Genomic DNA, 25,733 nt, shown 5'->3' with positions numbered 1-25,733 from the left:
CACCAAGGCCAACAGTCTGCATTCCTATAGTTGAGGCAGGGCCAGGGGCAGTGCCAATAACAATATACTTTGTAAGCCCACATATGGGTGACAGGTGACGGTACTGAGTACACTCCCCAGTGGACAGCTCCTGTGGAGGAATACTGAGTGGATCCTCTGCCAGAAGAAGCACTGCATCCCACCAAACTCACATGGAGCTCAAAAACGAATCTGGGGGCTTCTACCACAACAATGGGGAGCATATCCTACCCCTCAACTGGGCTAGTACAACCACAGAGCAAAGATGAAGCTTCACTCAACACCCATCATACCCCTAAAAAGGGGATAAGAGCCAGCACTCTTGGAAGAAAGTCATGGCATATATTCATATTAAAAAGAGCCCTCATACCAAAGATATCAGACTCACATAGGCTATACAGGGATGCTCCCACATAAAAAAAGCCCTTCAAGACTACACTAGATAAGTTTTTCTCCTAAATCCAGAGTCTGAGAAATAGAGTAAAAGGAAGGAGAGGAACCGTTCACAATTAAAAGAACAACAACAACAACAACAAAAAAAATCCCCTGAAAGAACAATGAAACAGACCTCTCTAGTCTACCAGATCCTGAGCTCAAAGAGAAACTAATGAAAATACTGAAGAATTAAGAGCACATATCAACATTAATTCAGATTACTTTACAAAGGAACTAGAAACTATAAGGGGGAGCCAAGATGAAGGTGGGCTAAAGGCAATGAATAGCAGAATGAATGACGTAGAGGAACCACTAAGTGACTTGAAAGATTGAATGGAAATCGCCCAATCAGGACAGCAGATAGAAAGCCAAACGAAAAAAAAATGAAAGTAATATGAGATCTATGTGATAATATAAAGTGCCAATCTACACATATAGGAATATCAGAAGGAGAAGAGAAAAGGGGACTGAAAATGTATTTGGATAAATTAGGGCTGAAAATTCACCAAATCTAAAGAAGGAAACAGATATCCACATACAGGAAGCACAGAGGATCCCAAACAAGATGAACTCAAACAAAACTACACCAAGACGTATTATAATTAAAATGGAAAGAGTTAAAGAGAGGATTTTAAAGGCAGCAAAAGAAAAACAAAGTGTTAGTTACAAGAAAACTCTCATAACGATATCAGCTGATTATAGAAACAGTGCAGGTCAGAGGAATGGCAAGATATATTCAAAGGGCTGAAAGGGAAAAACCTGCAATCTGGAATACTCTACCAGCAGGATTATCATGTAGAATAGAACAGAATATAAGGAATTTCTCAGACAAACCAAAACTTAAAGAAACAACAATACTAAACCTATCCTAATGGAAATATTAAAAGGTTGCCTCTAAATTAGAAAAGAAAAATTTATAAGAGAAAAATCACAATAGGAAAGTAAATCAAATAAACCACTAGAGATTTTTTAAAAAAATCAAAAAGATTTTGTGAAAAGCAAAGAAAACCACAATGAATAAAAAAGGATAAGCATGAAAATGTAAAAGAGGACATCAAAATAATAAAACATGAAGGGAGTAAGAAAATTTAGGTTTTACTTTTTTTAAATAATGTGTTTGAGCTTGTATGACTACCAGTCTAAATGAACTAGTTAGTAATGGGTTAACACACTTAAAAAACAGGTTAACCTTGGGAGTTCCCATTGAGGCTCAGTGAGGTACCCACCCGACTAGTATCCATGAGGACGCAGGTTCAACACCTGGCCTCACTCAGTGGATTAGGATCTGGTACTGCTGTGAGCTGTAATCCTCATTGCTGTGGCTGTGGCACAGACTGGCAGCTGCAGCTCCAATTGACCCCTAGACTGGAAACTTCCATATGCTGCAGGTGCAGCCCTAAAAAACAAAAAACAGCAAGACAAAACAAACAAAAAAACAAGGCAACCAGAAATCAAAAACAACAGATTCACAAAAAACAAAAAGAGGAGAACTTAAGCATAATATCAAAGCAAACCATCAAACCACAAAAGGAAAAGACAGAGAAAGAGAGAGAGGAACAAAGACGACAAAATCAACTGCAAAACAAGGTTTAAACTGGCAATAAATATACATTAATAATTACTTTAAATGTCAATGGATTAAATGCTCCAATCAAAAGAAACAGTGGCAGACGGGATAGTAAAACAAGAGCCCACAATATGATGCCTACAAGAGACCCATTTTAGGGCAAAGAACACACATATACTGAGGGTTAGGGGATGGAAAAAGATATTTCATGCAAGTGGAAGTGACAGAAAATTCAGCGAAGTAGGAGATACAAGATTAACATTCAGAAATTAGTTGAATTTCTGTATATTAACAGTGAAATATTAGAAATGGAATATAAAAAAATATCTTTTAAAATCACACCCCCCAAAATTAAATACCTAGGAATAAACCTAAGGAGGTGAAAGACTTATATGCTGTAAACTATAAAACATTAATCAAGGAAATTAAAGAGGATTCAAAGAAATGAAACAATATACTATGCTCTTGGATTGGAAAAAATAAATATTGTTAAAATGGCCATACAACCCAAAGTAATCTACAGATTTAATGTGACCACTATCAAATTACCCATGAAATTTTTCATAGAACTAGAACAAATACTCCAAAAACTTACATGGAACCATAAAAGACCTAGAATTGCCAAAGCAATCTTGAGGAATAACCAAACCAAACCAAACCAAAGCAGTAGGCATAACTCACCCAGACTTCAAACAATATTACAAAGCTACAGTCATCAAGACAGTGTTGTACTGGTACAGAAACAGACATACAGACCAAGGGAACAGAATAGAGAGCCCAAAAATAAAGCCAGATACCTACTGTCAATTAATCTTCAACAAAGGAGACAAGAATATAAAATGGGAAAAAGTTTCTTCAGCAAGTGGTGCTGAGAAAACTGGACAGATGTATGTAAATCAACAAAACTAGAACACACCTTCACACCATGCACACAAACTTAAAATGGCTTAAAGACTTAAATGTAAGACATGACACCATCAAACTCCTAGAAGAGAATACAGGCAAAACATTCTCTGACATAAACCATACAAATGTTGTCTTATGTTAGTCTCACAAGGAAATAGAAATAATAACAAAAATAAATAAATGGGACCTAATTGAACTTACAAGTTTTTACATAGCAAAGGAAACCATAAAAAAAAAAAAATCAGAAACAAAAAGACAACCTATAGGAGAATATAGTTGCAAACAAGGCAATGACAAGGGCTTAATCTCTAAAACATACAAACACCTCATAAAACTCAAGAACAAAACATAACAAACAAAAAACAAAACAACAAACAACCCAATCAAAAAATGGGCAGAAGACCTAAACAGACATTTCTCTCCACAGAAGACAAGGATGACCAGCAGACACATGAAAAGATGCTCAACATCACTAATTACTAGAGAAATCCAAATCAAAACTACAATGAGGTACCACCTCACACTGGTCAGAATGGCCACCTTTAAGAAGTCTATGAATAACGAATGCTGGAAAGGGTATGGAGAAAAGGGGACCCCTCCTACACTGGTGGTGAAGGTGAATTGTTACAACCACTATAGAAATCAGTATGGAGCTTCCTCAGAAAATTAAAAGCAGAACTACCATGTGATCCAGCAATCCCCCTCCTGGGCATATATCCAGACAAAACTACAATTCAATAAAATACATATATACCCATGTATTCATAGCAGCACTAATCACAATAGCCAAGCCATAGAAGCAATTAAAATATCCATTGACAGATGAATAAATTAAAAAGATGCAGTACATATATACAATCCAATACTACTCAGCCATAAAAAAGGAGTGAAATAATGCTATTTGCATCAACATGGATGCAACTAGAATTGATCATACTAAGTGAAGTAAATCAGAAAGGAAAAGACAAATACCATATCACTTACAAGTGGAATCCAAAATATGACTGAATCCAAATGAACCTATCTACAAAACAGAGACTCATGGACCTGGAAAATGAACCTGTGGTCGTCAAGGGGTAGGGCAGAGAGAGTGGGATGAATTGGGAATTTGGGATTAATAGATGCAAATTATGGTATTTAGAATGGATAGACAATAGGTGCCACTGTATAGCACAGGGAACTATATCCAGTCTCTTGGAAAAAACCTTGAGGAAGATAATATAAAGAAGATACACACACATACATACATACACATGTATGTATGACTGCTCACTTTCTCTACAGCAGAAAGTAGCACAACATTGTAAATCAAGTAAACATTAATAAAATTTTTTTTTCTTAAAGAAATGAAAGAGAAAGGAGGAGAAGGTGGTATAGTAGTGGGACATGAAGCTCATCTATTCCCCCAAATATATAAAAAATACATCTATATGTGAATGTTTCACACAGAAAATTTGCTGAACACTGGCAAAAGACTTCAGAATTCTGATAGAGAAAGCAAATTGTCACATAACTGGGGAGGATAAAAGAAAGAAGAAAAAAGCTAAAGAGGAAAAAAAAATAAGAAAGGAAGGGGGATGGGACCTGCACCCCCAGGAAGGAGCTGGGAAAGGAGAAAAGTTCCTTTACACTGGGAAGAACCCCCCTACACACAGTGGTGAAATCAGCTGGGACATAGGTGGAAGTTCAGAATCTTGGAGAAGGAGAACATAGCAATTGGTTTGAAGTAATTAAAATGGAGTCAGTCCCGCACAAGTAGCCAGTGCTACCACCCTGCCCTTCCCAGCCCAAGACAACCATCTGTTGGTGCCAACAGGGGTTGGGAACTAAAACTTGGGCTCTGGGGATCAGACTCAGGGAGAGAACTGACTCAGTTCTGTACCCTGAAAACTATAAGATGCTGATGAAAAGAAATCAAAGATGACACAAACAGATGGAAAGCTGTACTATATGCTCTTGGATTGGAAGAATCAATATTATCGCAATGGCTGCACTACCCAAGGCAATCTATGGATTCAGTGCAATCCCTATGAAATTACCAAAGGCATTTTCCACAGAACTAGAGGAAAAAATTTTACAACTTGAATGATAACAGAAAAGACCATGAATAGCCAAAGCAATCTTGAGAAAGAAAAATGGAGCTGGAGGAATCAAGCTCCCTGACTTCAAACTAACTATAAAGCTATAGTCATCAAAATAGTATGCTACTGGCACAAAAATCAGTGAAATAGGAATAAAAAGCCCTGAAATAAACTCATGCACATAAAGTCAATTAATCTGTGATAAAGGAGGCAAGAATATACAATGGAGGAAAAACAGTCTCTTCATTAAGTGGTGTTGGGAAAATTAGACAGCTACATGTAAAAGAATGAAATTAGAATGCTAACGCCATGCACAAAAATAAAATCAAAATGGAAGACCTAAAATGCTAGATCAGATACTATAAAATTCCTATAGAAAAACTAGCAAAACATTCTTTGACATGAATCACAGAAATATTGTTTCTGATCCATCTCCTAGAGTAAATGACAATAAAAACAAAAATAAACAAATGGGACATAATTAAACTTAAAAGCTTTTGCATAGCAAAGGAAGCCACTGACAAAATGAAAAGACAACCCAAAGAATGAGAAAAAAGGGAAACCACCTGCACTGTTGGTGGGAACATAAGCTGGTGCAATCACTGTAGGGAACAGTATGGAGATTCCTTGAAAAATTAAAAATAGAAATGCCATATGATCCAGCAATACCACTTCTGGGCATATATTCTGAGAAAAGCACAACTCAAAAAGATAAATGTACCCCAATGTTCACTACAACACTATTTACAACTGCCAAGACACAGGAGCAATCTAAATTCCCATCGCCAAAGGAATGGATAAAAAAAACGTGGTATACATATACAATGGAATACTTAGCCATGAAAAAAGCATGAAATAATGCCATTTGCAGCAACATGCATACACCTAAAGATTACCATACTAGGTGAAGTAAGTCAGAGAAAGACAAATGTCCTATGAGATCACTAATACGTGGAATCTTATAAAGATGATATAATAGAATTTACAAAACAGAGAACGGACACAAAGATTTTGAAACCAAACTTAGGGCTACCAAAGGGGAAACTGGGGGAGAGACAAGGGATAAATTAGGGGTTTGGGACCTATATATATACCCAAGAACATATACAAAACAGACAGCTAACAAGGACCTGTATAGTATAGGAAAAAGTATATAATACTGTGCAATAACCTATGTGGGAAAAGAATCTGAAAAGAAATGGACATATGTGTATCTATAACTTATTTACTTGCTGTATGCCTGAAACTGACACAGCATTGTAAGTCAACCATATTCCAATAAAATTAAAAAAAATGAAAGATGAGAAATAACAATTGATATTGCACAAATACAAAAACCGTAAGAGAATACCAGAAACAATTATGTGCCAATAAATTCAACAACCAAGAACAGACAAGTTTCTAGAAACATAAAAGCCTACCAAAACTGAATAAAGAGGTAGAAAACTTGAACAGACCAATCAATTGATATGAAATAGAATCTATAATTTAAAAAACTCAGTGCAAACAAAAGTCCAGGACTATGTGGCTTCAATGGGAAATTTTACCAAATATACAAAGATCTGGAAGAATATCATGGTATTTTTATCAAACACACAAAGAACATACTGGAAGAATATGGCAGTATATTACTCAGCCACAAAAAAGAATGAAATAATGCCATTTGCATCAACATGGGTAGATCTAGAGATTATCACACTAAGCCATGTTGGTTATACAGTGAAAGATAAACATCACAGGATATCACTTCCATGTAGAATATAAAAAAAGGATACAAATGAACTTATCTACAGAACAGAAACAGACTCAAAGACTTTGAAAACAAACTCATGGGGGAGTTCCAATAGTGGCTCAGCAGGTTATAAATCCGACTAGTATCCACGAGGATGCAAGTTCAATTCCTGGTCTTGCTCAGTGGGTTAAGGATCCAGTGTTGCTGTAAGCTGTGGTGTAGACCACAGACGTGGCTCAGAACCCACATTGCTGTGGCTGTGGCAGAGGCTGGCAGCTCTAGCTCTAATTTGATCCCTAGCCTGAACTTCCATATGCCACAGGAGTGGCCCTAAAAAGCAAACAAAACGCCCAAAAAACTTATGGTTACCAAAGGGAAGAGGTAGGGGCAGGGGATGGGTGATCTGGGGGTTGGAGATTAGCATATGCACACTGAGGTATATGGACTGATTGACCAAAGGGACCTGCTGAATAGCACAGGGAACTCTACCCAAATATTCTATGATAATCTATGTGGCAAAGACTTTGAAAGAGAATGGATGTGTGTACATATACAACTGAGTCACTCTACTGTATAGCAGAAATTATTGAAACACTGGAAAGCAACTCTACTTGAATAAAACTTTAAAAAAGAAAAAAAACAACAACTAATATTGATTCCTCTCAAAATCTTCCAAAGGAATGATGAGGAAGGATCACTCCCAGGGAGATGGTAGCTTCATTCTAAGAAAAAACACTTATGAATAAACTTGACCAAAGAGGTAAAAGACTCATATGCCAAAAATAATAAAACACTGAATAAAGGAAATTGAAGATAATTCAAAGAAAAGGATAGATGTCCCATGCTCCTGGAATGGAAGAATTAATATTATTAAAACAGCCATACTACCCAAAACAACTCACAGATTTATAAGTTTCCATCGTGACTAGTATGCATGAGAATGTGGGTTCAATCCTGTCCTTGCTCAGTGGGTTGAGGATCTGGCGTTGTGATGGGCTGTGGTATAGGTTGCAGATGCAGCTCAGATACTGAGTGTCTGTGGCTGTGGCATAGGCCAGCAGCTGCAGCTCTGATTCAACCCCTAGTCTGGAACTTCCATATGCTGTGGGTGCGGCCCTAAAACAAACAAACAAACAAAAAAACAAACAAAAAACTTACAGATTTAATGTGAGCCCTATCAAATTACCCATGACATTTTTCACAGAACTAGAACAAATAATCCAAAAAAATTATATAGAACCATGAAAGACTCAGAATTGCCAAGGCAATCCTGAGGAAAAAGAACAATGCTGGAGGCATAACTGTCCCAGACTTCAGACAATACTACAAAGCTACCGTAATCAAAACTGAGTGGTACTGGCACAAAAACAAACATGGATCAATGGAACAGAATAGAGAACCCAGAAATATACCCAGACACCTACTGTCACTTAAATTTTGACAGAGAAGGTAAGAATATAAATGGGAAAAAGATAGTCTCTTCAACATGTGGTACAGGGAAAGTTGGACAGCCCCATGTAAATCAAGGAAGTTAGGACTCTCACACACTACATAAAAAAATTAACTTAAAATTCCTTAAAGACACAAATATAAGACATGGCACCATTAAACTCCTAGAAGAAACATAGGCAAAACATTTTCTGACATAAATTTTATCAGTGTTTTCTTAGGTCAGTCTCCCAAGGTAACAGAAATAAAAGCAATGTGACCTAATCAAACTCACAATCTTTTGTACAGCAAAGGATCCATAAACAAAAGAAAAAACCCCACAGAATGGGAGAAATTATTTGCAAACAAAGTGACCAACAAGGGATTAATCTTCAAAATACATAAAGAGCTCATACAACTCAATAACAAAAAAATAAACAACCAACAAAAAAATGGGCAGAAGACCTAAACAGGGCCATTAAAGGTGCATTAAAAAGTCCTCTACAGCACTAATTATTGCAGAAATGCAAATCAAAACTATAATGAAGTATCATCACATACCAGTCAGAATGGCCATTATTAAAAATCTGTAAACAATAAATGTTACAGAGGGTGTTTAGAAATGGGAACCTTCTTACACTGATGATGGAAATGTAAATTGGTACAACCACTATGGAAAACAGCATGGAGGTGCCTCAGAAAACTAAAAATAGTTGCCATATGATCCAGCAATCCCACTCCTGGGCATAGGTCCTGAGAAAACTCTAATTTGGAAAGAGCACTGTTTACAACAGTCAAGACATGGAAACAATCTAAATGTCCATCAACCGATGAATGGATACAGAAGATGTGGTGGTATACAATGGAATACTACTCAGCCATTAAAAAGAATGAAATAGTGCAGCAACATGGATGGACCTGGAGATTATCATATCAAGTGAAGCTAAGTCAGAGAAAGTCAAATACCATATGAAATCACTTATATGTGGGACTCTAGAATATGATACAAATGAACTTATTTACAAAATAGAAATAGACTCACATAGAACACAAACTTAGAGCAAATGGGGTGGCAAGGTGTAAACTAAGAGTTTGGGATTGGCAGATACAAAGTACCATATATAAACAACAAAGTCGTACTGTTATCGCCTAGGGAACTGTATTTAATAAATAAACCATAATGGGAAAGAACAAGAAAGAAATATATATACATAATATGTATAATAATCACTCGTTGTACACCAGAAACCAATACTGTAAATCTATAAAGAAAAAAAAATTGTACCAAATTTTACATCTTTAATCAGAATTATGCTACTGAGATACTAGGTAACTGACAGGTCTTCCCAATCTGGGATCAATTTATTTTCCCACCAAAATTTCACCTCAAATTTAATGATTCTTAACTATCTGTCTTGCCCTTTATTGCATGTTTATTTTTCTTCATTCTCTTAGTTCTGTCTGGAAGGCTCTTTTCCCACCTGGGAAGTCAGTGAATGTTATTGGATTCTATTTTTAAAGAAAAAAGAGATCACACACGTATTGAAAGGAATATGGAATGATGTATTCCAGTTAAGGTGCATGACTGGAAGAGATCCAATTTAAATATCTTTTGCTTTTTAGTATTTTCTTTCCTTCCTTTTTTTTTTTTTTTGCTGCACCTGTGGCACGTGCAAGTTCCTAAGCTAGGGGTCAAATTGGAGCTGAAGCTGCCAGCCTATATCACAGCCACAGCAACACAGGATCTGAGCCGCTTATGTGACCCACGTTGTAGATTGAGGCAATGCAGGATCCTTAACCCACTGTATGAGCCCAGGGACTGAACCCACATCCTTATGGATACTAGTTGGGTTCTTAACCCACTGAGACACAACAGGAACTCCTTATTAGTATTTTCTGTGATAACTGTATACATTTCTTAAAAAAAAAAAAAAAACTTTAATGAGATATACATAATTTATATATAAATCTACTCGATCCTAAATATACAATCCAATTATCTTAATACCTTTATAGAGTTGAGTGATGAACACTACAATCCAGTTTTAAAACTTTTCTATCACCCAAAAAGTTCGTTCTGAGAAACTCAGGGCTACTTTGAGTCAGAAAAATATTATTTGTTGAAACTGATAACTACACTCACCACTAATAATTAGTCAGAAAAAGGATAAATATTTGTTAACAGGAAAAAATATTTTTCGTTTTTCTTTTTGACTAAGTAATAAATAAATGTAAAGAGTATAAGAAGTTACAAAACTGAGTCCCCCTTCATTTTCACCATTCAGCTGCTCATTTCCTTTCACGGAAAAAAAACTACTGTCATCCATTTCTTGTGTTAGGAGGGTGATCTCTATAATCTGTTAGAGCCTATGTGGAGTAAAGAGGGCATCCACATAGGGAAGAGAGCTATAGCAACAATGGGAGATCAGTGACAAAAAAGGGAATTATTCAAAAAAGTAACTACATTAAAGATAATAGGAGCTAGGTTTCTCATGGTCAGAGATAAGAGTTATGGAAAAAGAAAAAATGTATGGTGTTGAAAGAGAACTGGAGGTATCAGTGTTAACTCATGGTTTCTGATACACAAAGATAAAGATAAAGAAATACAGACACAGAGGGTGGTGTATTAATGTGTATATGTGTATCCCTTATCTATTTGCTGAGAGAGCTTGGGAGCAGGAAAGATCTAAAGCAATAAGCAATTTAGTGTCTAGATCCTGGTTTCTAAATACTACACTCTAGTAAAAGGAACCAGGGCTTCTAGGAGAAATGGCTGGTTCCAAGGTTGGTCCAGGGAAAGTATGAACTGAGGCCAGAACTTCTTGTTGTGCCAGAAAAAAGTTTTGCAAGAATGATGGGGATCTGTCAAAAGGACACAGAAGCCAGCCTAAAGGTCCTGCCACTAGCTAAATCAGAGCCAATTTGAAAATCTAAGTAATGATAAAAATAAATTATATCCAATGACAATTATTGGAAACCCTAAGTCCATAGTGATTTAATAAATGAATACATTGAAAATTTTACGAAAAACTCACATCATCTCAAACTGCCCTCCCACAAATACTTAAAAATAAAGAGAAAACAAGAGTTCCCTTTGTGGTTCAGTGGTTAAAGAACCCAACTAGGATCCATGAGGTTGCGGGTTTGATTCCCTGACCTTGCTAAGTGGGTTAAGGATCTGGAGTTGCAGTAGCTGTAGCATAGGCCGGCAGCTGCAGTTCCGATGTAACCCCTAACCTGGGAACTTCCAAGCCGCAGGTGTGGCCCTAAAATACACACACACAAAAGAGAAAACAAGCAGCTTTATAAAAAGCCTATCATATATTTCCTTATTAATGAAGTCACAATGCACTTCATCGGAAACTGGAAAAATATAAATTGTATGCTGCCTGACAGGGTTCAATGACAAGAACACATAATCACTTCTGTGATATTCCTGCCAAAGATGCATAACCTGAATACCAGCATGCAAAAACAGCAGAAAAGAAAAACTGAATATTCTACAAAATAACTGGCCTGTAATCTTCAAAAGTGTCAAGGTCATGGAAGTCAAGGAAAAACCAGGTTAAGTGTTCCAGATTGAAGGTGACTAAGGAGAAATGATAATTAAAGGCAACAAGTGATTTTGACCTGGATCCTTTCTCAATAAAGACTATTATTGGAAAAACTAGTAAAACACAAATGGGATTCAAGGTAGTATTATAGTTCTACAGGACATTGTCCTTGTTTGTAGGAAATACTTTTTTTTTAAAGTATTTGTGGTTATGAGACATCATGTCAGTCACTTTCTCTCAAATGGGACAGAAAAAAAAAGGTTCTCTTACAACTTTTCTCTGTAGGTGTTAGATTAAAAAAAAAAAAGAAAGAAAGGAGAAAACTGTTGCATTAAGTTGCAAGCTCTCCTTTTAAGCTTCTAGTCTTTTGTTCCAATCACCATGGCTGCCACGTAAATAATGTCTTGAAAGGTAGCAAGAGTAGAAGAAGGGAGAGTTGTTAGACAGCTACTAAAACAGTCCAGGTAAAAAACAGACTGAAGTGGTGAGAATGGTGATGTCAGAGAAGCAAAGATTACATAAATATTTAGAACAAAGAATTCAAAAGATGCTGTATATGGAAAGGGGTGTAAGAGAAAGGATGGTATAAAGGATGACTCCCAGTTTTCTGGCAAAACCACCCTGATGATGACTTATACTGGTAACAGAAGTGGACGTGGAAGAATTAATTCAAAATGGGGGTGGAGTGGAACAGCTCAGAGGTAGTGAGTTATTTTAAATATGTTGAATTTGAGGCACTTGTAAAACATTTCAATAAAGATGCTGTACATGTAGTATGAGTGTGAAATTTAAAAGAAAGGTAAAAGCACCTAGGAAGACAGGGCAGGACTGAGACAATGGCCTAAAACAAAACTTAAAAGGCTAGGGAAAGGAGAAAGAGACAGAAAAGGTGACTTATAAGGTACAGCCAAGAGAGGTTAAGAAGAAACCAGTAAAAAAGTGTGGTATTAAAAAAAAAAAGGGATGAGAACATTTCAAGAAGGAAGATGCAACAGTAGTTAAATACTGCTGCAAAGTCAAGTAAAACAAGGACAGAAAATACCCATTAGATTTAATGACACTGAGATCACTGCTATGTTAAGTGGTAGAAGCCAGATGGGTGAGTTAACAAGTGACAGAAGGTAAGAAAACTGAGACAGTAACTGTAGGCATCAATTTAAGAAGGTTCACTTTAATGAAAGGAATAAACAAGGTGGTAGAGGGAGTAGAATATGGGGTTGAAAGAGATTTGATTGTTTTAAAATGGGAGAAATCTGGACATATTTTAACATGGGTGGGATCCAAAAATCACAGAGATAAGCTTAATGACATAGGAGACAGGAGATAACTGAGAATGTAGGTTTTCTTAATTCCACACTGGAGTTTGTCACACAGGCCCCAAACATCTCAAAAATTCTTATTTTAGAAAAGTTAAAGTGATTTTCAAGTAACATTTTTTCATTAGAATTCTAGAATGTTATTTAACTAAAAGAGCTCTAAAGTCATCCAGCCCTATCTGAGTCTCAAAGAAGTTAAGTGACTTACTTATCTGCTCAAGGTCACATGGTTACTACCTGATAGAGCTACCCGAGGACTTCTGACCTTAAACTCTATGCTTTTTTCAGGATCCCAGGGTGACACTGCATATGACACTGTATGTGCTCTGCAGAAGGGCATCTAGGTCCTAGGGTGGTAGGGAAGGAGAGGAGATGGGGTTGGAGAGAGTGCAACTACATTCTAAGGCCTGGAATCCCTATTCCTATTTCACAGAAGCTCTTCTTCTATTTGTTTTATAAACTAGGGTCTTGAATGAGATTTTGCATTAAGAAAAAAAAAGCAAACCATGATTAAAGAAATGTAAAAATACACATACTTTAAAAGATGCTTACCGGGTAATAGCACTGAACAGCCCACGGATGCGTGCTTTATGTCTAGCTACAAAAGCTTCAGTATATATTACTCCTCTGTTATCAAGATCAATGTGTCCATTAATAATTTTACCTAGTCGCTGAGTTAGTGCCTAAGGGTAAAGATGAATAAAAATTTGCATTAATTTGAAAGAACAAAGTTGCACATTTACATTTGTACAGTCTTACTAAAGTCATGCTGCATGCTGAGGTTGTATTAATCATATGATGGAGAAATTTCAGCAAGCATGAAGTATATATATAATAAGCTAAAATGAAGACTGTGGATCTAGGAAACTTCATAATCTTATGACAAAGCCAAGAAGTGAATGAGTCAAATAGCTGATATGTTAAAAGGCTCAGCTAATAAGGCCTATTTCTATGGTAAAATAAAAGAGACTGATTAACCAATATCCCAGACACAGCCAGCATGAAACACAGACAACCAAAACGTATACATGGGTCTTAGAGAAGACCCTATGTCGAGCTTCCAACAATAATAAAGAGAAATGTTATTCCAAGATTCTGTGGCCCAAGAATACATAAGACCTGAAAAGTTATCTTCTATGATGCAAATATTAACAGGTTATCTGTGTCCAGAGATCTACACTGACAACCCGATTTCTTGGTAATCTCAAGAGAGTATTTGTCCATAGGTACATTATGACTAGGATCAAGTACATATGAAATAAGCCTAAACAATATTTCACACCCCAGGACAAGTTAAATCTACTCCAGTCAGCCTGGCTGATATTGTTAGGGTACAGAAAAAGGTTTTCAAACAACTTCTTAATGAACTTTTAGAATACTGCCTGTGACAGAAAAATTAGAACTGGAAAATATTAAGAAACCATATATATTTTCAAAATGTGTCATTAACACAATTTTATAAGAAATCATTTGTATCTGTTCAGATACTTTTACTTAAAAATGTTTAAAATATTTTTTAACCTTTTTGATTTACATATATTTGTAAATCTTGATTATATATATTCCCTACAGGAACCCAGGCTCTTGAAATGTTTTGTAAAATACATCTATGCCTTAAATGTTAATTCTGATACAATTAGGAGAAATCACTCTTAAAACAGCTAAGTAGATTTGTTTTATTGTAAATTAATCTCATGCAATTATGGTTTAGTAAATTTTTGGAAACTGTATTTTCTTAAAGTGATATATACCTAAAAAAGACTTGGCTTTCCCCTTATTTGTTCCAGCAACCCAAAACAAAACTATAATTTATTGAGTACTTCCACTATGCGAGCCATTTCACTAGGTATCCTATGTATATAACCTCACTGAAGGCAATGAAAAATTATTCCCATTTTCATAAATGTAACTTGAAACACAAAATGTAACTTGAAACACAAAATTTTCTTAACTGAATTACTATGCAGTGGCAGAGATAGACTTCAAATTAAGGTCTGTTTAACTCCAGAGCCCATGCACTTTCCACTGTACCAACTGGACTTCTGAATTCTAAAATGTCAAACCACTTTAAGAAAAAAGAAATAACAAACAAGGAAATAGCCTGTATTTTCAGGGCAGCTTTGTTTTACATTATGAATCAAGCTATGTGATTTGAGAATTCACATAAGCACCTAAAATTAAGAGGATATAAGAGATTCCTTACATTGACAGTTTAGAGGAGCTAAAAAGGTGACATCAAGAGATGTTGGTACTATTGACATTTGGGGGAAGAAAATTCTTTGTTGGGGGCATGTTCTGTGCACTGTAGGATGTTTAGCAGCATCCTTGACCTTTACCCCAAAAGAGGTCAGTAATATCCCCTCTAAATTATAATCTTCATCAGTTATTTCTTAAAATATGACCATGCAATCAAAACTGTAGATATCCTGGTTAAAGTTTCTTATAGCTGATATGAGAAGCATTAAATAAACCTATGTACTTATGGTATACTTGCTACTGCATCAAAGCAAACTTAAGAACTTAAGTCTATTAAGTTTAGGGTGTCTCTGGATACAGGAAGATTATAACCATTTTTAAACAATCTCACCAGAGCCATCAATGTATAAGTGCCCCCCAAATATACTGCTACAACATCAGTAGTTAAATATTTGCAAAAAATCAATTAATGGTAAGAAAGTTTAGGTTTTTTTCCTCCCATTAGAATGCTTTGGTTATTGATCTGAAAAGACTTATTTTACTATTAAGAAAAAAAAAATACCTGTGTCAGAAAGTTTCCAGGAAGATCATAGGTTTTACATAGTTCTGATATGGTTACCTGACCACTTTCTTGTAATTTATCATTTACCTCTTCTGCTAACCGATCCAAATAGTTCCTAATATTTAAAAAAAATTTAAAAAAGGGAAAAAAACAATTAGGAATTAGGATTTTCCTCTATCTTTTAATTTCTGTTGAAGTAAGGTATGCCACAAAAATAATGAATATAGTAAGTTTAGGTAAATACCCATTGTCACTTATTCTGAAAATGATTTTCTTCTTGTCAATGTAATTAAGTTTAAGATTAATCAAATAATAAATGCTGGAATTGTTTTCAACAATTAAAATTCTGTAGTCATTTTCATCAATATTTTTGGAACAATTTTGCATTCAGAGTTAAGGTCATATAAGAAAAATAATAAATTGTGTTTTGTGTTGCTTTAAAATAATAGAAAAAAATAAAAGTTAATATTATTTCCGAGTACTCCACACAATTAAGCACTTACTTTTTTAAGTACAATGATCCTTATGATGAGAACTAGCTCTAGAAGAGTTCTAAACAAAATGCCGCAGTGGTCACAATTGTTCTAATTTTAAATATAAATTTACTTACAAAAAAAGAAACACAACAAAGTGCTCTTTAATATTGTACTTACTCATCTATCAATTGTCCCAACACTAGTTGAACATGTTTTTCTGATTTAATGATGTCACCAACTCTATTTTCAATATGAGTCAGATCCACATTAATTACCTGAAGAATAAGTACAAATTCTATTAGTGATAAGTTCATACTGTTTCTTAAGTTTGAATTTACATATTTAGAACTTTTTAAATAACTTACTTATCCTTAGGTGAATTTCAAATTGATTTGAAATATTATAAAAAGTCTCAAAAAAATTAGATGCTCCTTGCTTATTTACTTTCATTTCTGAACTATTACACTTTGACTTGCTAAGAAGGTCTGTACTAAAGAGCTATAGTTTTATGGAGTTTCCATCATGGCTCAGCAGTAACGAACTCGATGGTATCCATGAGGACACAGGTTTAATCTCTGGCCTTGCTCAGTGGGTTAAAGATCCAGTGTTGTCGTGAGTTGTGGTGCAGGTTGCAGGTACCTGGATTCCACGTTGCTGTGGCGTATGCTGGCAGCTGTAGCTCTGATTCGACCCCTAGTCTGAGAACTTCCATATGCTGCAGGTGTGGCCCTAAAAAGAAAAAAAAGCAGCAGCAGCTACAGTTTTAAATAATAGGCACCATTTCACAAGATTTGCCAGTTTCTTGTAATATATTGTAGTGTATCCTACTGATGACATATACACTTGTATTTTCTAAAAAAATCTACTTTTTTAAATGTCTTTATTACTTTCACATGCTAAAAACAAGCAAACATGAAACTAGTGATTTTCCCCCCAAATTACATAAACTCTAATTACATAAAATGCCAACTATAACTTTATTTTGTAAAGAATAAGCAAGTAAACTAAGAAAAAAAAACTTATTAAACTGATAAAATGTACCAGTGAGGGTTATATAATATTTTCTTCACAAACACATGAAATATGTATCAGTGCATAATTAAGACACTGAAAAAATTAATAGTATCAAAATATTGATGAATCAAGTAAAAACTTTGATAAAGTCAGGAGCTCCCACTATGGCACAGAGGCCTAGGAATCCAACTGCAGTGGCTCTGGCTCCTACAGAGGCACAGCGTAATGGGTTAAAGGATCTGGCATAGGTTGCAGCTGGGGCTCAGATTCAATCCCTGGCCTGGGAACTTTCATATGCTGCGGATGCAGCCATAAAAACAAAACAATATTTTGGAGATTAGGCCCTTGTCAGTTGCATCCTTTGCAACTATTTTCTCCTATTCTGTAGGTTGCCTTTTTTTTTTTTTTTTTTTAATGGTTTCCTTTGCTGAGTAAAAGCTTGTAAGTATAATTAGATCCCACTGGTTATAACTCAACAGCAAAAAAAAAAAAAAAAAAACAAAAAAAAACCAACCCCAAACAAACCAATCAAAAAATGTACAAAAGACCTAAACAGACATTTCTCTAAAGAGGACATACAGATCACCAGCAGGCACATAAAAAAATGCTTGACATCACTATTAGAGAAATGCAAATCAAAACTACAATGAGGTACCACCTCACACCAGTTGGAATGGCTATCATTAATAAATCTATGAATAACAAATGCTAGAGAGGGAACGGAGAAAAGGGAGCCCTCCTACACTGTTGGTGGGAATGTAAATTGGTACAACCGCTATGGAAAACAGTGTGGAGGTTCCTTAGAAAATTAATATAGAACTACCATATGACCCAGCAATCCCATTCTTGGGCATAGATCCAGACAAAATTACAATTAAAAAATATACATGCACCCATATGTTCATAGCAGCACTATTCACAAAAGCCAGGACATGGAAATAATCTAAATGCCCATCAATAGATGAATGGATTAAGAAGATGTGGTACATATACATAATGGAATACTACTCAGACATACAAAACAATGAAATAATGCTATTTGCAGCCACATGGATGCAAGGAGATATTCTTATATTAAGTAAGTCAGAAGGAGAGAGACAAGTGTCATACATCACTTATGTGAGGAATCTAAAATGTGGCACAAATGAACCTATCTACAAAACAGAAACAGTCTCACAGATATGCAGAACAGACCTGTGCCAATGGGGAAGGGAGGGAGTTGGATGGACTGGGAGTTTGGGGTTGGTAGGTGCAAACTATTATATTTAGAATGGATGCGCAATGAGATCCTTCTGTATAGCACAGGAAACTATATCCTATCATTTGTGATGGAAAATGATGGAAAATAACGTGGAAAAAGAATGTAATATGCATGTATGACTGGGTCACTTCGCTGTACAGCAGAAATTGACAGAAATTTTAAATTGACTATAGTTAATAAAAAAATTTAAAAAATAAAAACAAAACAAAACCTTTTTAAGAAACTGAAACTTACCTGTTGCAGATCAACAATGTTCACACGACCTTTAAAGAAAAAATATTCATTTAAGTTACGAGTAAGACATATAAACCAGAAACTGGAAATTCTAACAGATTTATGTTTTGGACCATCAAGGTCCTCCCTCTACAAAGAACACACGGAAGCAGTAATTAATGCCTTCAAATATAAACCATTAGCTAAGTCTTCGTGGCTGACGGTATAGATGCTAATTTATTTTCAAAGTTTCATTTACCACATCAGGCCATTTACAAGCATCAACTGACATGTTAGCTGGCCAGATCTATGGGGGTTATTTATTTCCCTTTACAATTTATCTACTGTGACCAAAGAGATATTGACAACTAAATTGAGATAAACTTTTAAAAAATATTTGAAACTGGTAAGTTTCCATTTATTAGCAAAAGAATATCTGTTAAGTATTCCAAATTATAGTTAATATTTTATTAGGCCTATGTAGGAAGATTAAAAAAAACCATCAAGGGTATATATCTAGTAACACCTAATGAGTTGTTTTCACAGTTGCATCCATTTTAATAAAACAGTGTCAAATTTTCAGTAATTTGTTCAATTTTTTAAGAAGAAACAAACTTTTTTTTATATGCTATAACAGCATTCTCTACAATCTAACAGATGTAGCACCATATTAAACTGTTTCCTAATTTGCAAAAAAGAAAACATGGTAACACAGCCTTGATTTTCAACAATCTCTAATTCAAAATCTCTGTTCCTCCTTCATAATTATCACCTGGTAACAGGCAGCTATGTTATGCAGTAAATTCATGAACTGAGTCATGCAATAAATTCATGAACTGTGAAAAGAAACTGATTAATTCACATATAGAACACAACTCAAAATAATACATGCTATTTTGTAAAGTGACAATATTTGATTTTATTTAAATTACATGATCATGTTTACCCAAACCTATTAAAAATAATAAGGCTGATCACATTAACAATTGAGAAGGGTGTTCTATAATCTCCAAATCATTTATGATTTAAAGGATTTTTTCCCCCTCTGCAAACAACCAAAAGAAAAAAAAAAAACTAAGGAATTACTTACCACCTCGAACATGTAGCTCATCTCTCATTTCTTTACTAATTTGGGCTGGAGTAATATATTCTTTCCCATCAAGTGTGTGAACTACTTCTAGCTGCTTCTGAGCAATCAATTTATTTACAATCTCAATGCAGTTCCGCTCTGACAACCTGAGGGAAATAAAAGTTTTAAAAATGCATTTGATAGATTTAGTGCTCAATAAAATTAAGAGAATGTATGAAAAAATGGGCTTTTGAAAAGGCCTGCATAAAAAGGCATTAAGTTTTATATTGTAAAATCTGTTTCTCTTATTTTAAAAAAATTCTAGGGCATAAACAGGTTTATATGCACTTAATCACTTACTTAACTGTTACAAATCTTTCTATTACAGATTTCAAGTTTGCTCTTTCCTAGGCCTGCTTCTACTCTTTAAATACGAACGGTAAAGTGAGGACACGTAATTCAGGTATGGAAAAAACCTGCCCTACTTTTACTTCAATTTTCACTTTAGTTTCAGTTAAAAACAAAATTTTGTTTTAAATTAAATGCATAATTACCTCACTCTTACAACTGATCTGTAGGCAGAAGACCTGCCTAGGAAGACCACAACCACAACTGCAAGCACTTAAGTAAGTGTCCTAGCTGCTCACTGTACTACCGAACACACAGCATCAAGAGATTAAGGTCTTCAGCATCAGAAGGAACAAGGCAAGAAACAGTCAACAGATAAAAAGGGTTCTACTAGCATTTCATATGCTCTGTAATGGTAAAAAGCAGAGTCAGTGTGCTTTTTAAGACACAATCCCCACAAGCTAGCAGGTTGGTAGTAAATGTCAGTGTCTGGAGTCCCTAAAAATGACAGATGGGACAGTGGCTCTGGCCTAGCACATTTGTTCTAGTGAACAAAAAGGCATAATATTTAAAGAGTCAACACAGTATTTACAAAGGACTGTTTGTGGGGTTAATCTCTGCTTTCAAGCTCTTTCTGGGTCAGGAAACGTATAACAGGCAATGATGCCACAGGGACTTGCTGATGGTCAAGTAAACATCAGAGGGGCACTATTAAGACAGCTCCAAGTTACCAGCCCTGGCCAGGGGTGGAAGCGGGCAGCGCCTCAACACCTGGCTGGGGCTCGGCTCCAGGAGGGGGCTGGGGTTAGTTCCCGGGAGTAGATTTCGGCCTTCCTGCCCGGAACTATACTTGGAAACGCAATCCATGCTGAGGGAGGAAGGGGGAGGCGGGAACCCTGACAGGAGATGGGAGGGTCCAGGGCCCAGGGTTTGCGGCCTCCGGTCTTGGTTTGGCCGCCCAGGGGCTATTTGGGCCTCCAAAATGGAGAGGGAGGGTCAGGCACCTCTGTGTGGCCTCTGCGAACTGCGCCCTTTGGAAGTCAGCCGCCAACCGCCTGATCTCTTCCCAGGCGTCCGCCATCTCGGCCCTACTCGCCGAGCTGCCGACAAACTGCAGACACGTCAGCCCAAAGGTCTCAGGAGCTGAGGCAGAACGGGCCGCGCGGAGGGACAAGAAACTCCTCCCCGACGCAGCTACGGAACGCGCGCGGCCGGAGCCGCCGGGGGCGTGGCCGGAAGAGCCGCAGCCCCGCCCACCCGCGCGGGAGGTTTGTTCTAAGCTGTGGGAGCCGGGCGAGAGCTGCTTGAGAGCCAGGTTGCAAGGTGTTTGGCTGCGGATGTGATGCAGGAAAGCCAAGTTAGTAACGTTTAATTTAGGTATTTGTTTGCATTATCCCTAATGTTTTGGCGCAGTGATAATCAAATTAACCACTTTTCTTTTTTTCTGCCCTCCTTTTGGTTTTTATCTGGGGAAGAGGCGCGGAGATGTGCCAGGGCCTTCAGTTATCTTCCCCTCTAGCTGTTAATTAATGCAGGGCAGTCCCATTTGTATAGGGAATTAAGATAGTTTTTACTTGGGCTCAAAGCTTTGCACCTTTTAGGTAATTACTTTTCTTTTTGCACAAATATGAATAATTGGGGTACCATAAATGCTGAGGATTGTTTTCATGTATCCTAGAGCCTTTCCTTTTCCTCTTAAGGAGAATATTAGCTCCAGCAAATAATGAAGAATATAAACATAAGGTAATAAATGTAAAGGGCTGTGGATGGAACGGAAGAAAAGAAAAGCACATTTGTTTTGCTTTTCCCTACATTGAAATCAGTAAAAAGTAGATAATTTACTCTGGTGTACTTTTCTTGATCCCTTTTACTTTTATACCTCCCTCTTCACTTAAAAAGTGTATATATTATACATACATATTCCTTTTAAATAAGCCCTATAGAATAAGTGAACATGGTTATTTCAGTTACTTTCCCATCTCGGTATCTCATTCTGGTAACTCAAAGCCAATGCCACAAATATTCTTGTCCAGTAAAGTTCCCAGCTTCATTTAAAATGCAAGAAAACACAGTAATAGAACCTGTTACTAAGTACTACCACCAAACAGGCAAGCTATTGGGCTATGTCATCGCAAACTGAGAGGTAGAACACCAGAAGTTAAAGAGATAACTTGGAATAGAGTAGGTGATATGATCCCAACGGACATCAAGCCTCAAAACAAGCAGAAGCATTCATGCATATAATATATACTTACTGATTATCAGATGCCGTGGAGTACAGTGGTGGATAAAGCAGACATGGTCTTGCTATAAACAACTTGTACACCTGCTGAAGCAGATTTTTAAAAAATATTTGATAAGGGAAATATAATGTGCTATGTGACTACTTGACATCCAAACTTCTTGCTTACCATGTAAGACTCTTATGATGGAATGAAGTCTTCTTTTCATCAGCATCCTCTGCAGCTGCACGCCACATATGGAGTAGCTTACGGTGTCCTAGAAACACCGAGTCCTTTCAGGACTTCATGTCTTTTCTGGAATGCCTGTCCTCTTCCTCACTCTCCCCTACCTGCATTTATTTTTAAGTTTATTTTTCCACGGTGTCCAAGCTTAAATAAAAATCTTAAATGAGACTTTTAAAATTCCTGTGATTATTCTACATGCTATGTTCCCTGAATTCTCTATTCAGGTGTCTCTAGTAGCAAGCAAAATTGTACTGTAGTCTTTAGTCTGAGTTCCTCAATGAGCTCCTAAATGGCATGATTTATCATTTAGTATGGCAGCTGGTATGTAGTGCCTAATATAGTCCATAAATGTTAAATGAATAAGTCAAGGTAAATGTTTTGGTGCAACATTACACTTCAATAATAGGAATAACATTTATATTTATTCCAAAAAAGGGAATAATTCCTAAAAAAGAATAATTCATGATTATACTTTGTAGTTTATGTTTGTGCTGTATAAAGTGATAGCTACTAGACAGATGAAGTTATTTAAATTTAAATTAATTAAAATTAAGATTATACCAGCAATGAACAAGTGGAACTTGGAACTGAAAGCACACCTTTCTCCTTAGCAATCCCCAAAATGACATACTTAGGTATAAATCTAACAATATATATGTAAGATCTACATGAGGAAAACTGCAGACTCTAATAAATGAAATCAGAGAACTAAATAAGTGGATAGTTCATGTTTTTGGATAAGAATGCCCAATATTGTCAAGATGTCAGTTCTTCCCAACTTGATCTGCAGATTCAGTGCAATTCCAATTAAAATCCCAGCAAGTTGTTTTGTGGATATCAACAAGCTGTTTTTCAAGTTTATGTGGAGAGGCAAAAAAACCAGAATATTCAACACAATATTGAAAGAGAAGAATAAAATTGAAGGACTGACACTGTTTAAATTTAAAACTTACTGCAAAGCTAGAGTAATCAAGATAGTGTGGTATTGGTAAAAGAGTAGACAGGTAGATCAAGGAATCAGAATACAGAGCCCAAGAATAAACCCACTAATTTTTGCAAAAAAACAAAATGCAATGCAATGGAGTAAAAATAGTCTTTTTACAAATAGTACTGGAAGAACTAGGCATTCACATGCAAAGAAAAAAGAATCTCGATATAGACCTTATAGTCTTTATTAAAATTAACTGAAAATGGATCACAGACTTAAATGTAAAATGCAACTATAAAACTCCTAGGAAAGGAAAAACTATAGCAGAAAAATTTAGATGACTTCAGGTATGTCAACAACTTTTTAGATACAAGATCAAAGACAAAACACATAAAAGAAATAATCGATAAGGTGGACTTCATTAAAATTAAAAACTTCCCTGGAAAAGTCCATGTCAAGAGAACAGAAGACAAGGTGTTCCCATCGTGGCACAGCGGAAACGAATCTGACTAGGAACCATAAGGTTGCAGGTTCAGTCCCTGGCCTAGCTCAGTGGGTTAAGAATCCTGCATTGCAGTGAGTTGTGGTGTAGGTTGCAGATGCGGCTTGGATCGTGCATTGCTTTGGCTGTGGTGTAGCCCAGCATCTGTAGCTCTGGTTGGATTGCTAGCCTGGGAACCTCCATATATCATGCGTGCGGCCCTAAAAAGCAAAATAAAAAAGAGAACAGAAGACATGACACAAGATGGGAATAAATATGTACAAAAGACATATCTGATTAAAGACTATTTTCAAAAATATATAAAGAAGTCTTAACATTCAACAGTGAGAAAACAAAGCAGATTGAAAAAAAAAGGGGGCCAGAGACCTTAGACACATCACCCAAGTAGATGTACAGATGGCAAAGCAGCCTATGAAAATATGCCCCACATCATATGTCATCAAAGTAATACAAATTGAAACAATGAGATACCACTACACACTTAACAGAATGGACAGAATCTGGAACACTGATAACACCAATTCTGGCTAAGATGTGGATCAATAGGAACTCTCATTCATTGACTGGGATGCAAAATGGTACAACTATTTTGGAGACAGTTTGACATTTCTTAAAAACAAGACATACTCAACGTGTGTGTCAGCAGTCATACTCCTTGGTATTTACCCAAAGGAATTGAAAACTTAGATCTACTTAAAACCTGCACGCAGATGTTTATAGCATCTTTGTTTATAATAGCCCAAATTTGGAAGCAACTAAGATTTCTTTTAATAAGTGAATGGATAAAGGAACTGTAGTATATCCAGACAATGGAATATTAGTACTAAAATGAACTGAGCTATCAAGTGGTGAAAAGACATGGAGAAAACTTAGATGCATATTACTTAGTGAAAGAAGGTTACATAATATAGGATTCCAACTGCATGACATTATGGAAAAAGCAAAACTGGAGACAGTAAAAAGATCAGTGTTTCCCAGGTTTGGGGAAGGGAACTGGGTTTAATGGATGAAACACAAAGACTTTTTAGAGCAATGCAAATGTTCTGTATGATGCTCTGATGGACTTGTCATGCATTTATTCACGTCAATAGACTGTCCAACACCCAGAGTGAGCCATTATGTAACTGTGGACTTTGGGTGATTCTGATGTGTTAATGTTAGTGTATCAGTTGTAACAAATGTACCACTTTGATGGGGGATGTTGATAATGGAGAGGTTATACATGTGTGGAAGGCAGGGGGTATATGGAAAATTTCTGTGCCTTCCACTCAGTTTTGCTGTGAAGCTGAAACTGCTCTAAAAAAAATAAAGCCTTAAATATGTGTAGGTATAGGAGTTCTTGCTGTGGCTCAGCAGGTTATGAACCCGACTAGTATACATGAGGATGTGGGTTTGATCCCTAGCCTTGCTCAGGGGGTTAAGGATCAGGCCTTTGCCATGAGGTATGGTGTAGGTCACTGACTCAACTTGGATCCTGCATTGCTGTGGCTGTGGCATAGGCTGGCAGCTACATCTCCAATTTGACCCCTAGCCTGGGAACTTCCATATGCCATAGGTGTGGCCCTAAAAAGCAAAATATATATGTGTGTGTGTGTGTGTGTGTATGTGTTTAAGACTTTATATATGTTATACATAAAATCTTATTCCTTTAGTCACAAT

General features: G+C 36.2%; 1 protein-coding gene and 1 long non-coding RNA gene across 9 annotated transcripts in view; one reads left to right on the top strand and one right to left on the bottom strand.

The window, feature by feature from the left end:
* The window catches only part of UFL1 (UFM1 specific ligase 1), a 60,381-nt gene extending 39,060 nt beyond the window's left edge, over positions 1-21,321 (bottom strand). The window contains 6 exon segments of the mRNA NM_001243440.1: positions 13,590-13,720; positions 15,796-15,910; positions 16,449-16,546; positions 18,781-18,809; positions 19,850-19,995; positions 21,181-21,321. Of these exon segments, the coding sequence (NP_001230369.1) occupies positions 13,590-13,720; positions 15,796-15,910; positions 16,449-16,546; positions 18,781-18,809; positions 19,850-19,995; positions 21,181-21,257 (596 nt within the window). The 5' untranslated portion in view covers positions 21,258-21,321.
* Positions 21,322-21,448: 127 nt separating this feature from the next.
* Positions 21,449-25,733, top strand: part of LOC110260380 (uncharacterized) — a 408,289-nt gene continuing 404,004 nt past the window's right edge. For all 8 annotated transcript variants that reach the window (XR_014806290.1, XR_014806288.1, XR_014806286.1 and 5 more), the window contains exon 1: positions 21,449-21,533. This is a non-coding gene — a long non-coding RNA (uncharacterized LOC110260380). The remainder of the gene's footprint in view (positions 21,534-25,733) is intronic.

The sequence above is a fragment of the Sus scrofa genome, chromosome 1 (assembly GCF_054392235.1).
Source record: "Sus scrofa isolate SSC_HxYL_T2T_F1_AM1 chromosome 1, Sscrofa_HxYL_maternal_Yorkshire_Landrace_v2.0, whole genome shotgun sequence".
In the NCBI taxonomy this organism is placed as follows: domain Eukaryota; kingdom Metazoa; phylum Chordata; class Mammalia; order Artiodactyla; family Suidae; genus Sus; species Sus scrofa.
Note: the sequence above shows the minus strand (reverse complement) of the source record. Positions and strands in the feature narration are given on the sequence as shown.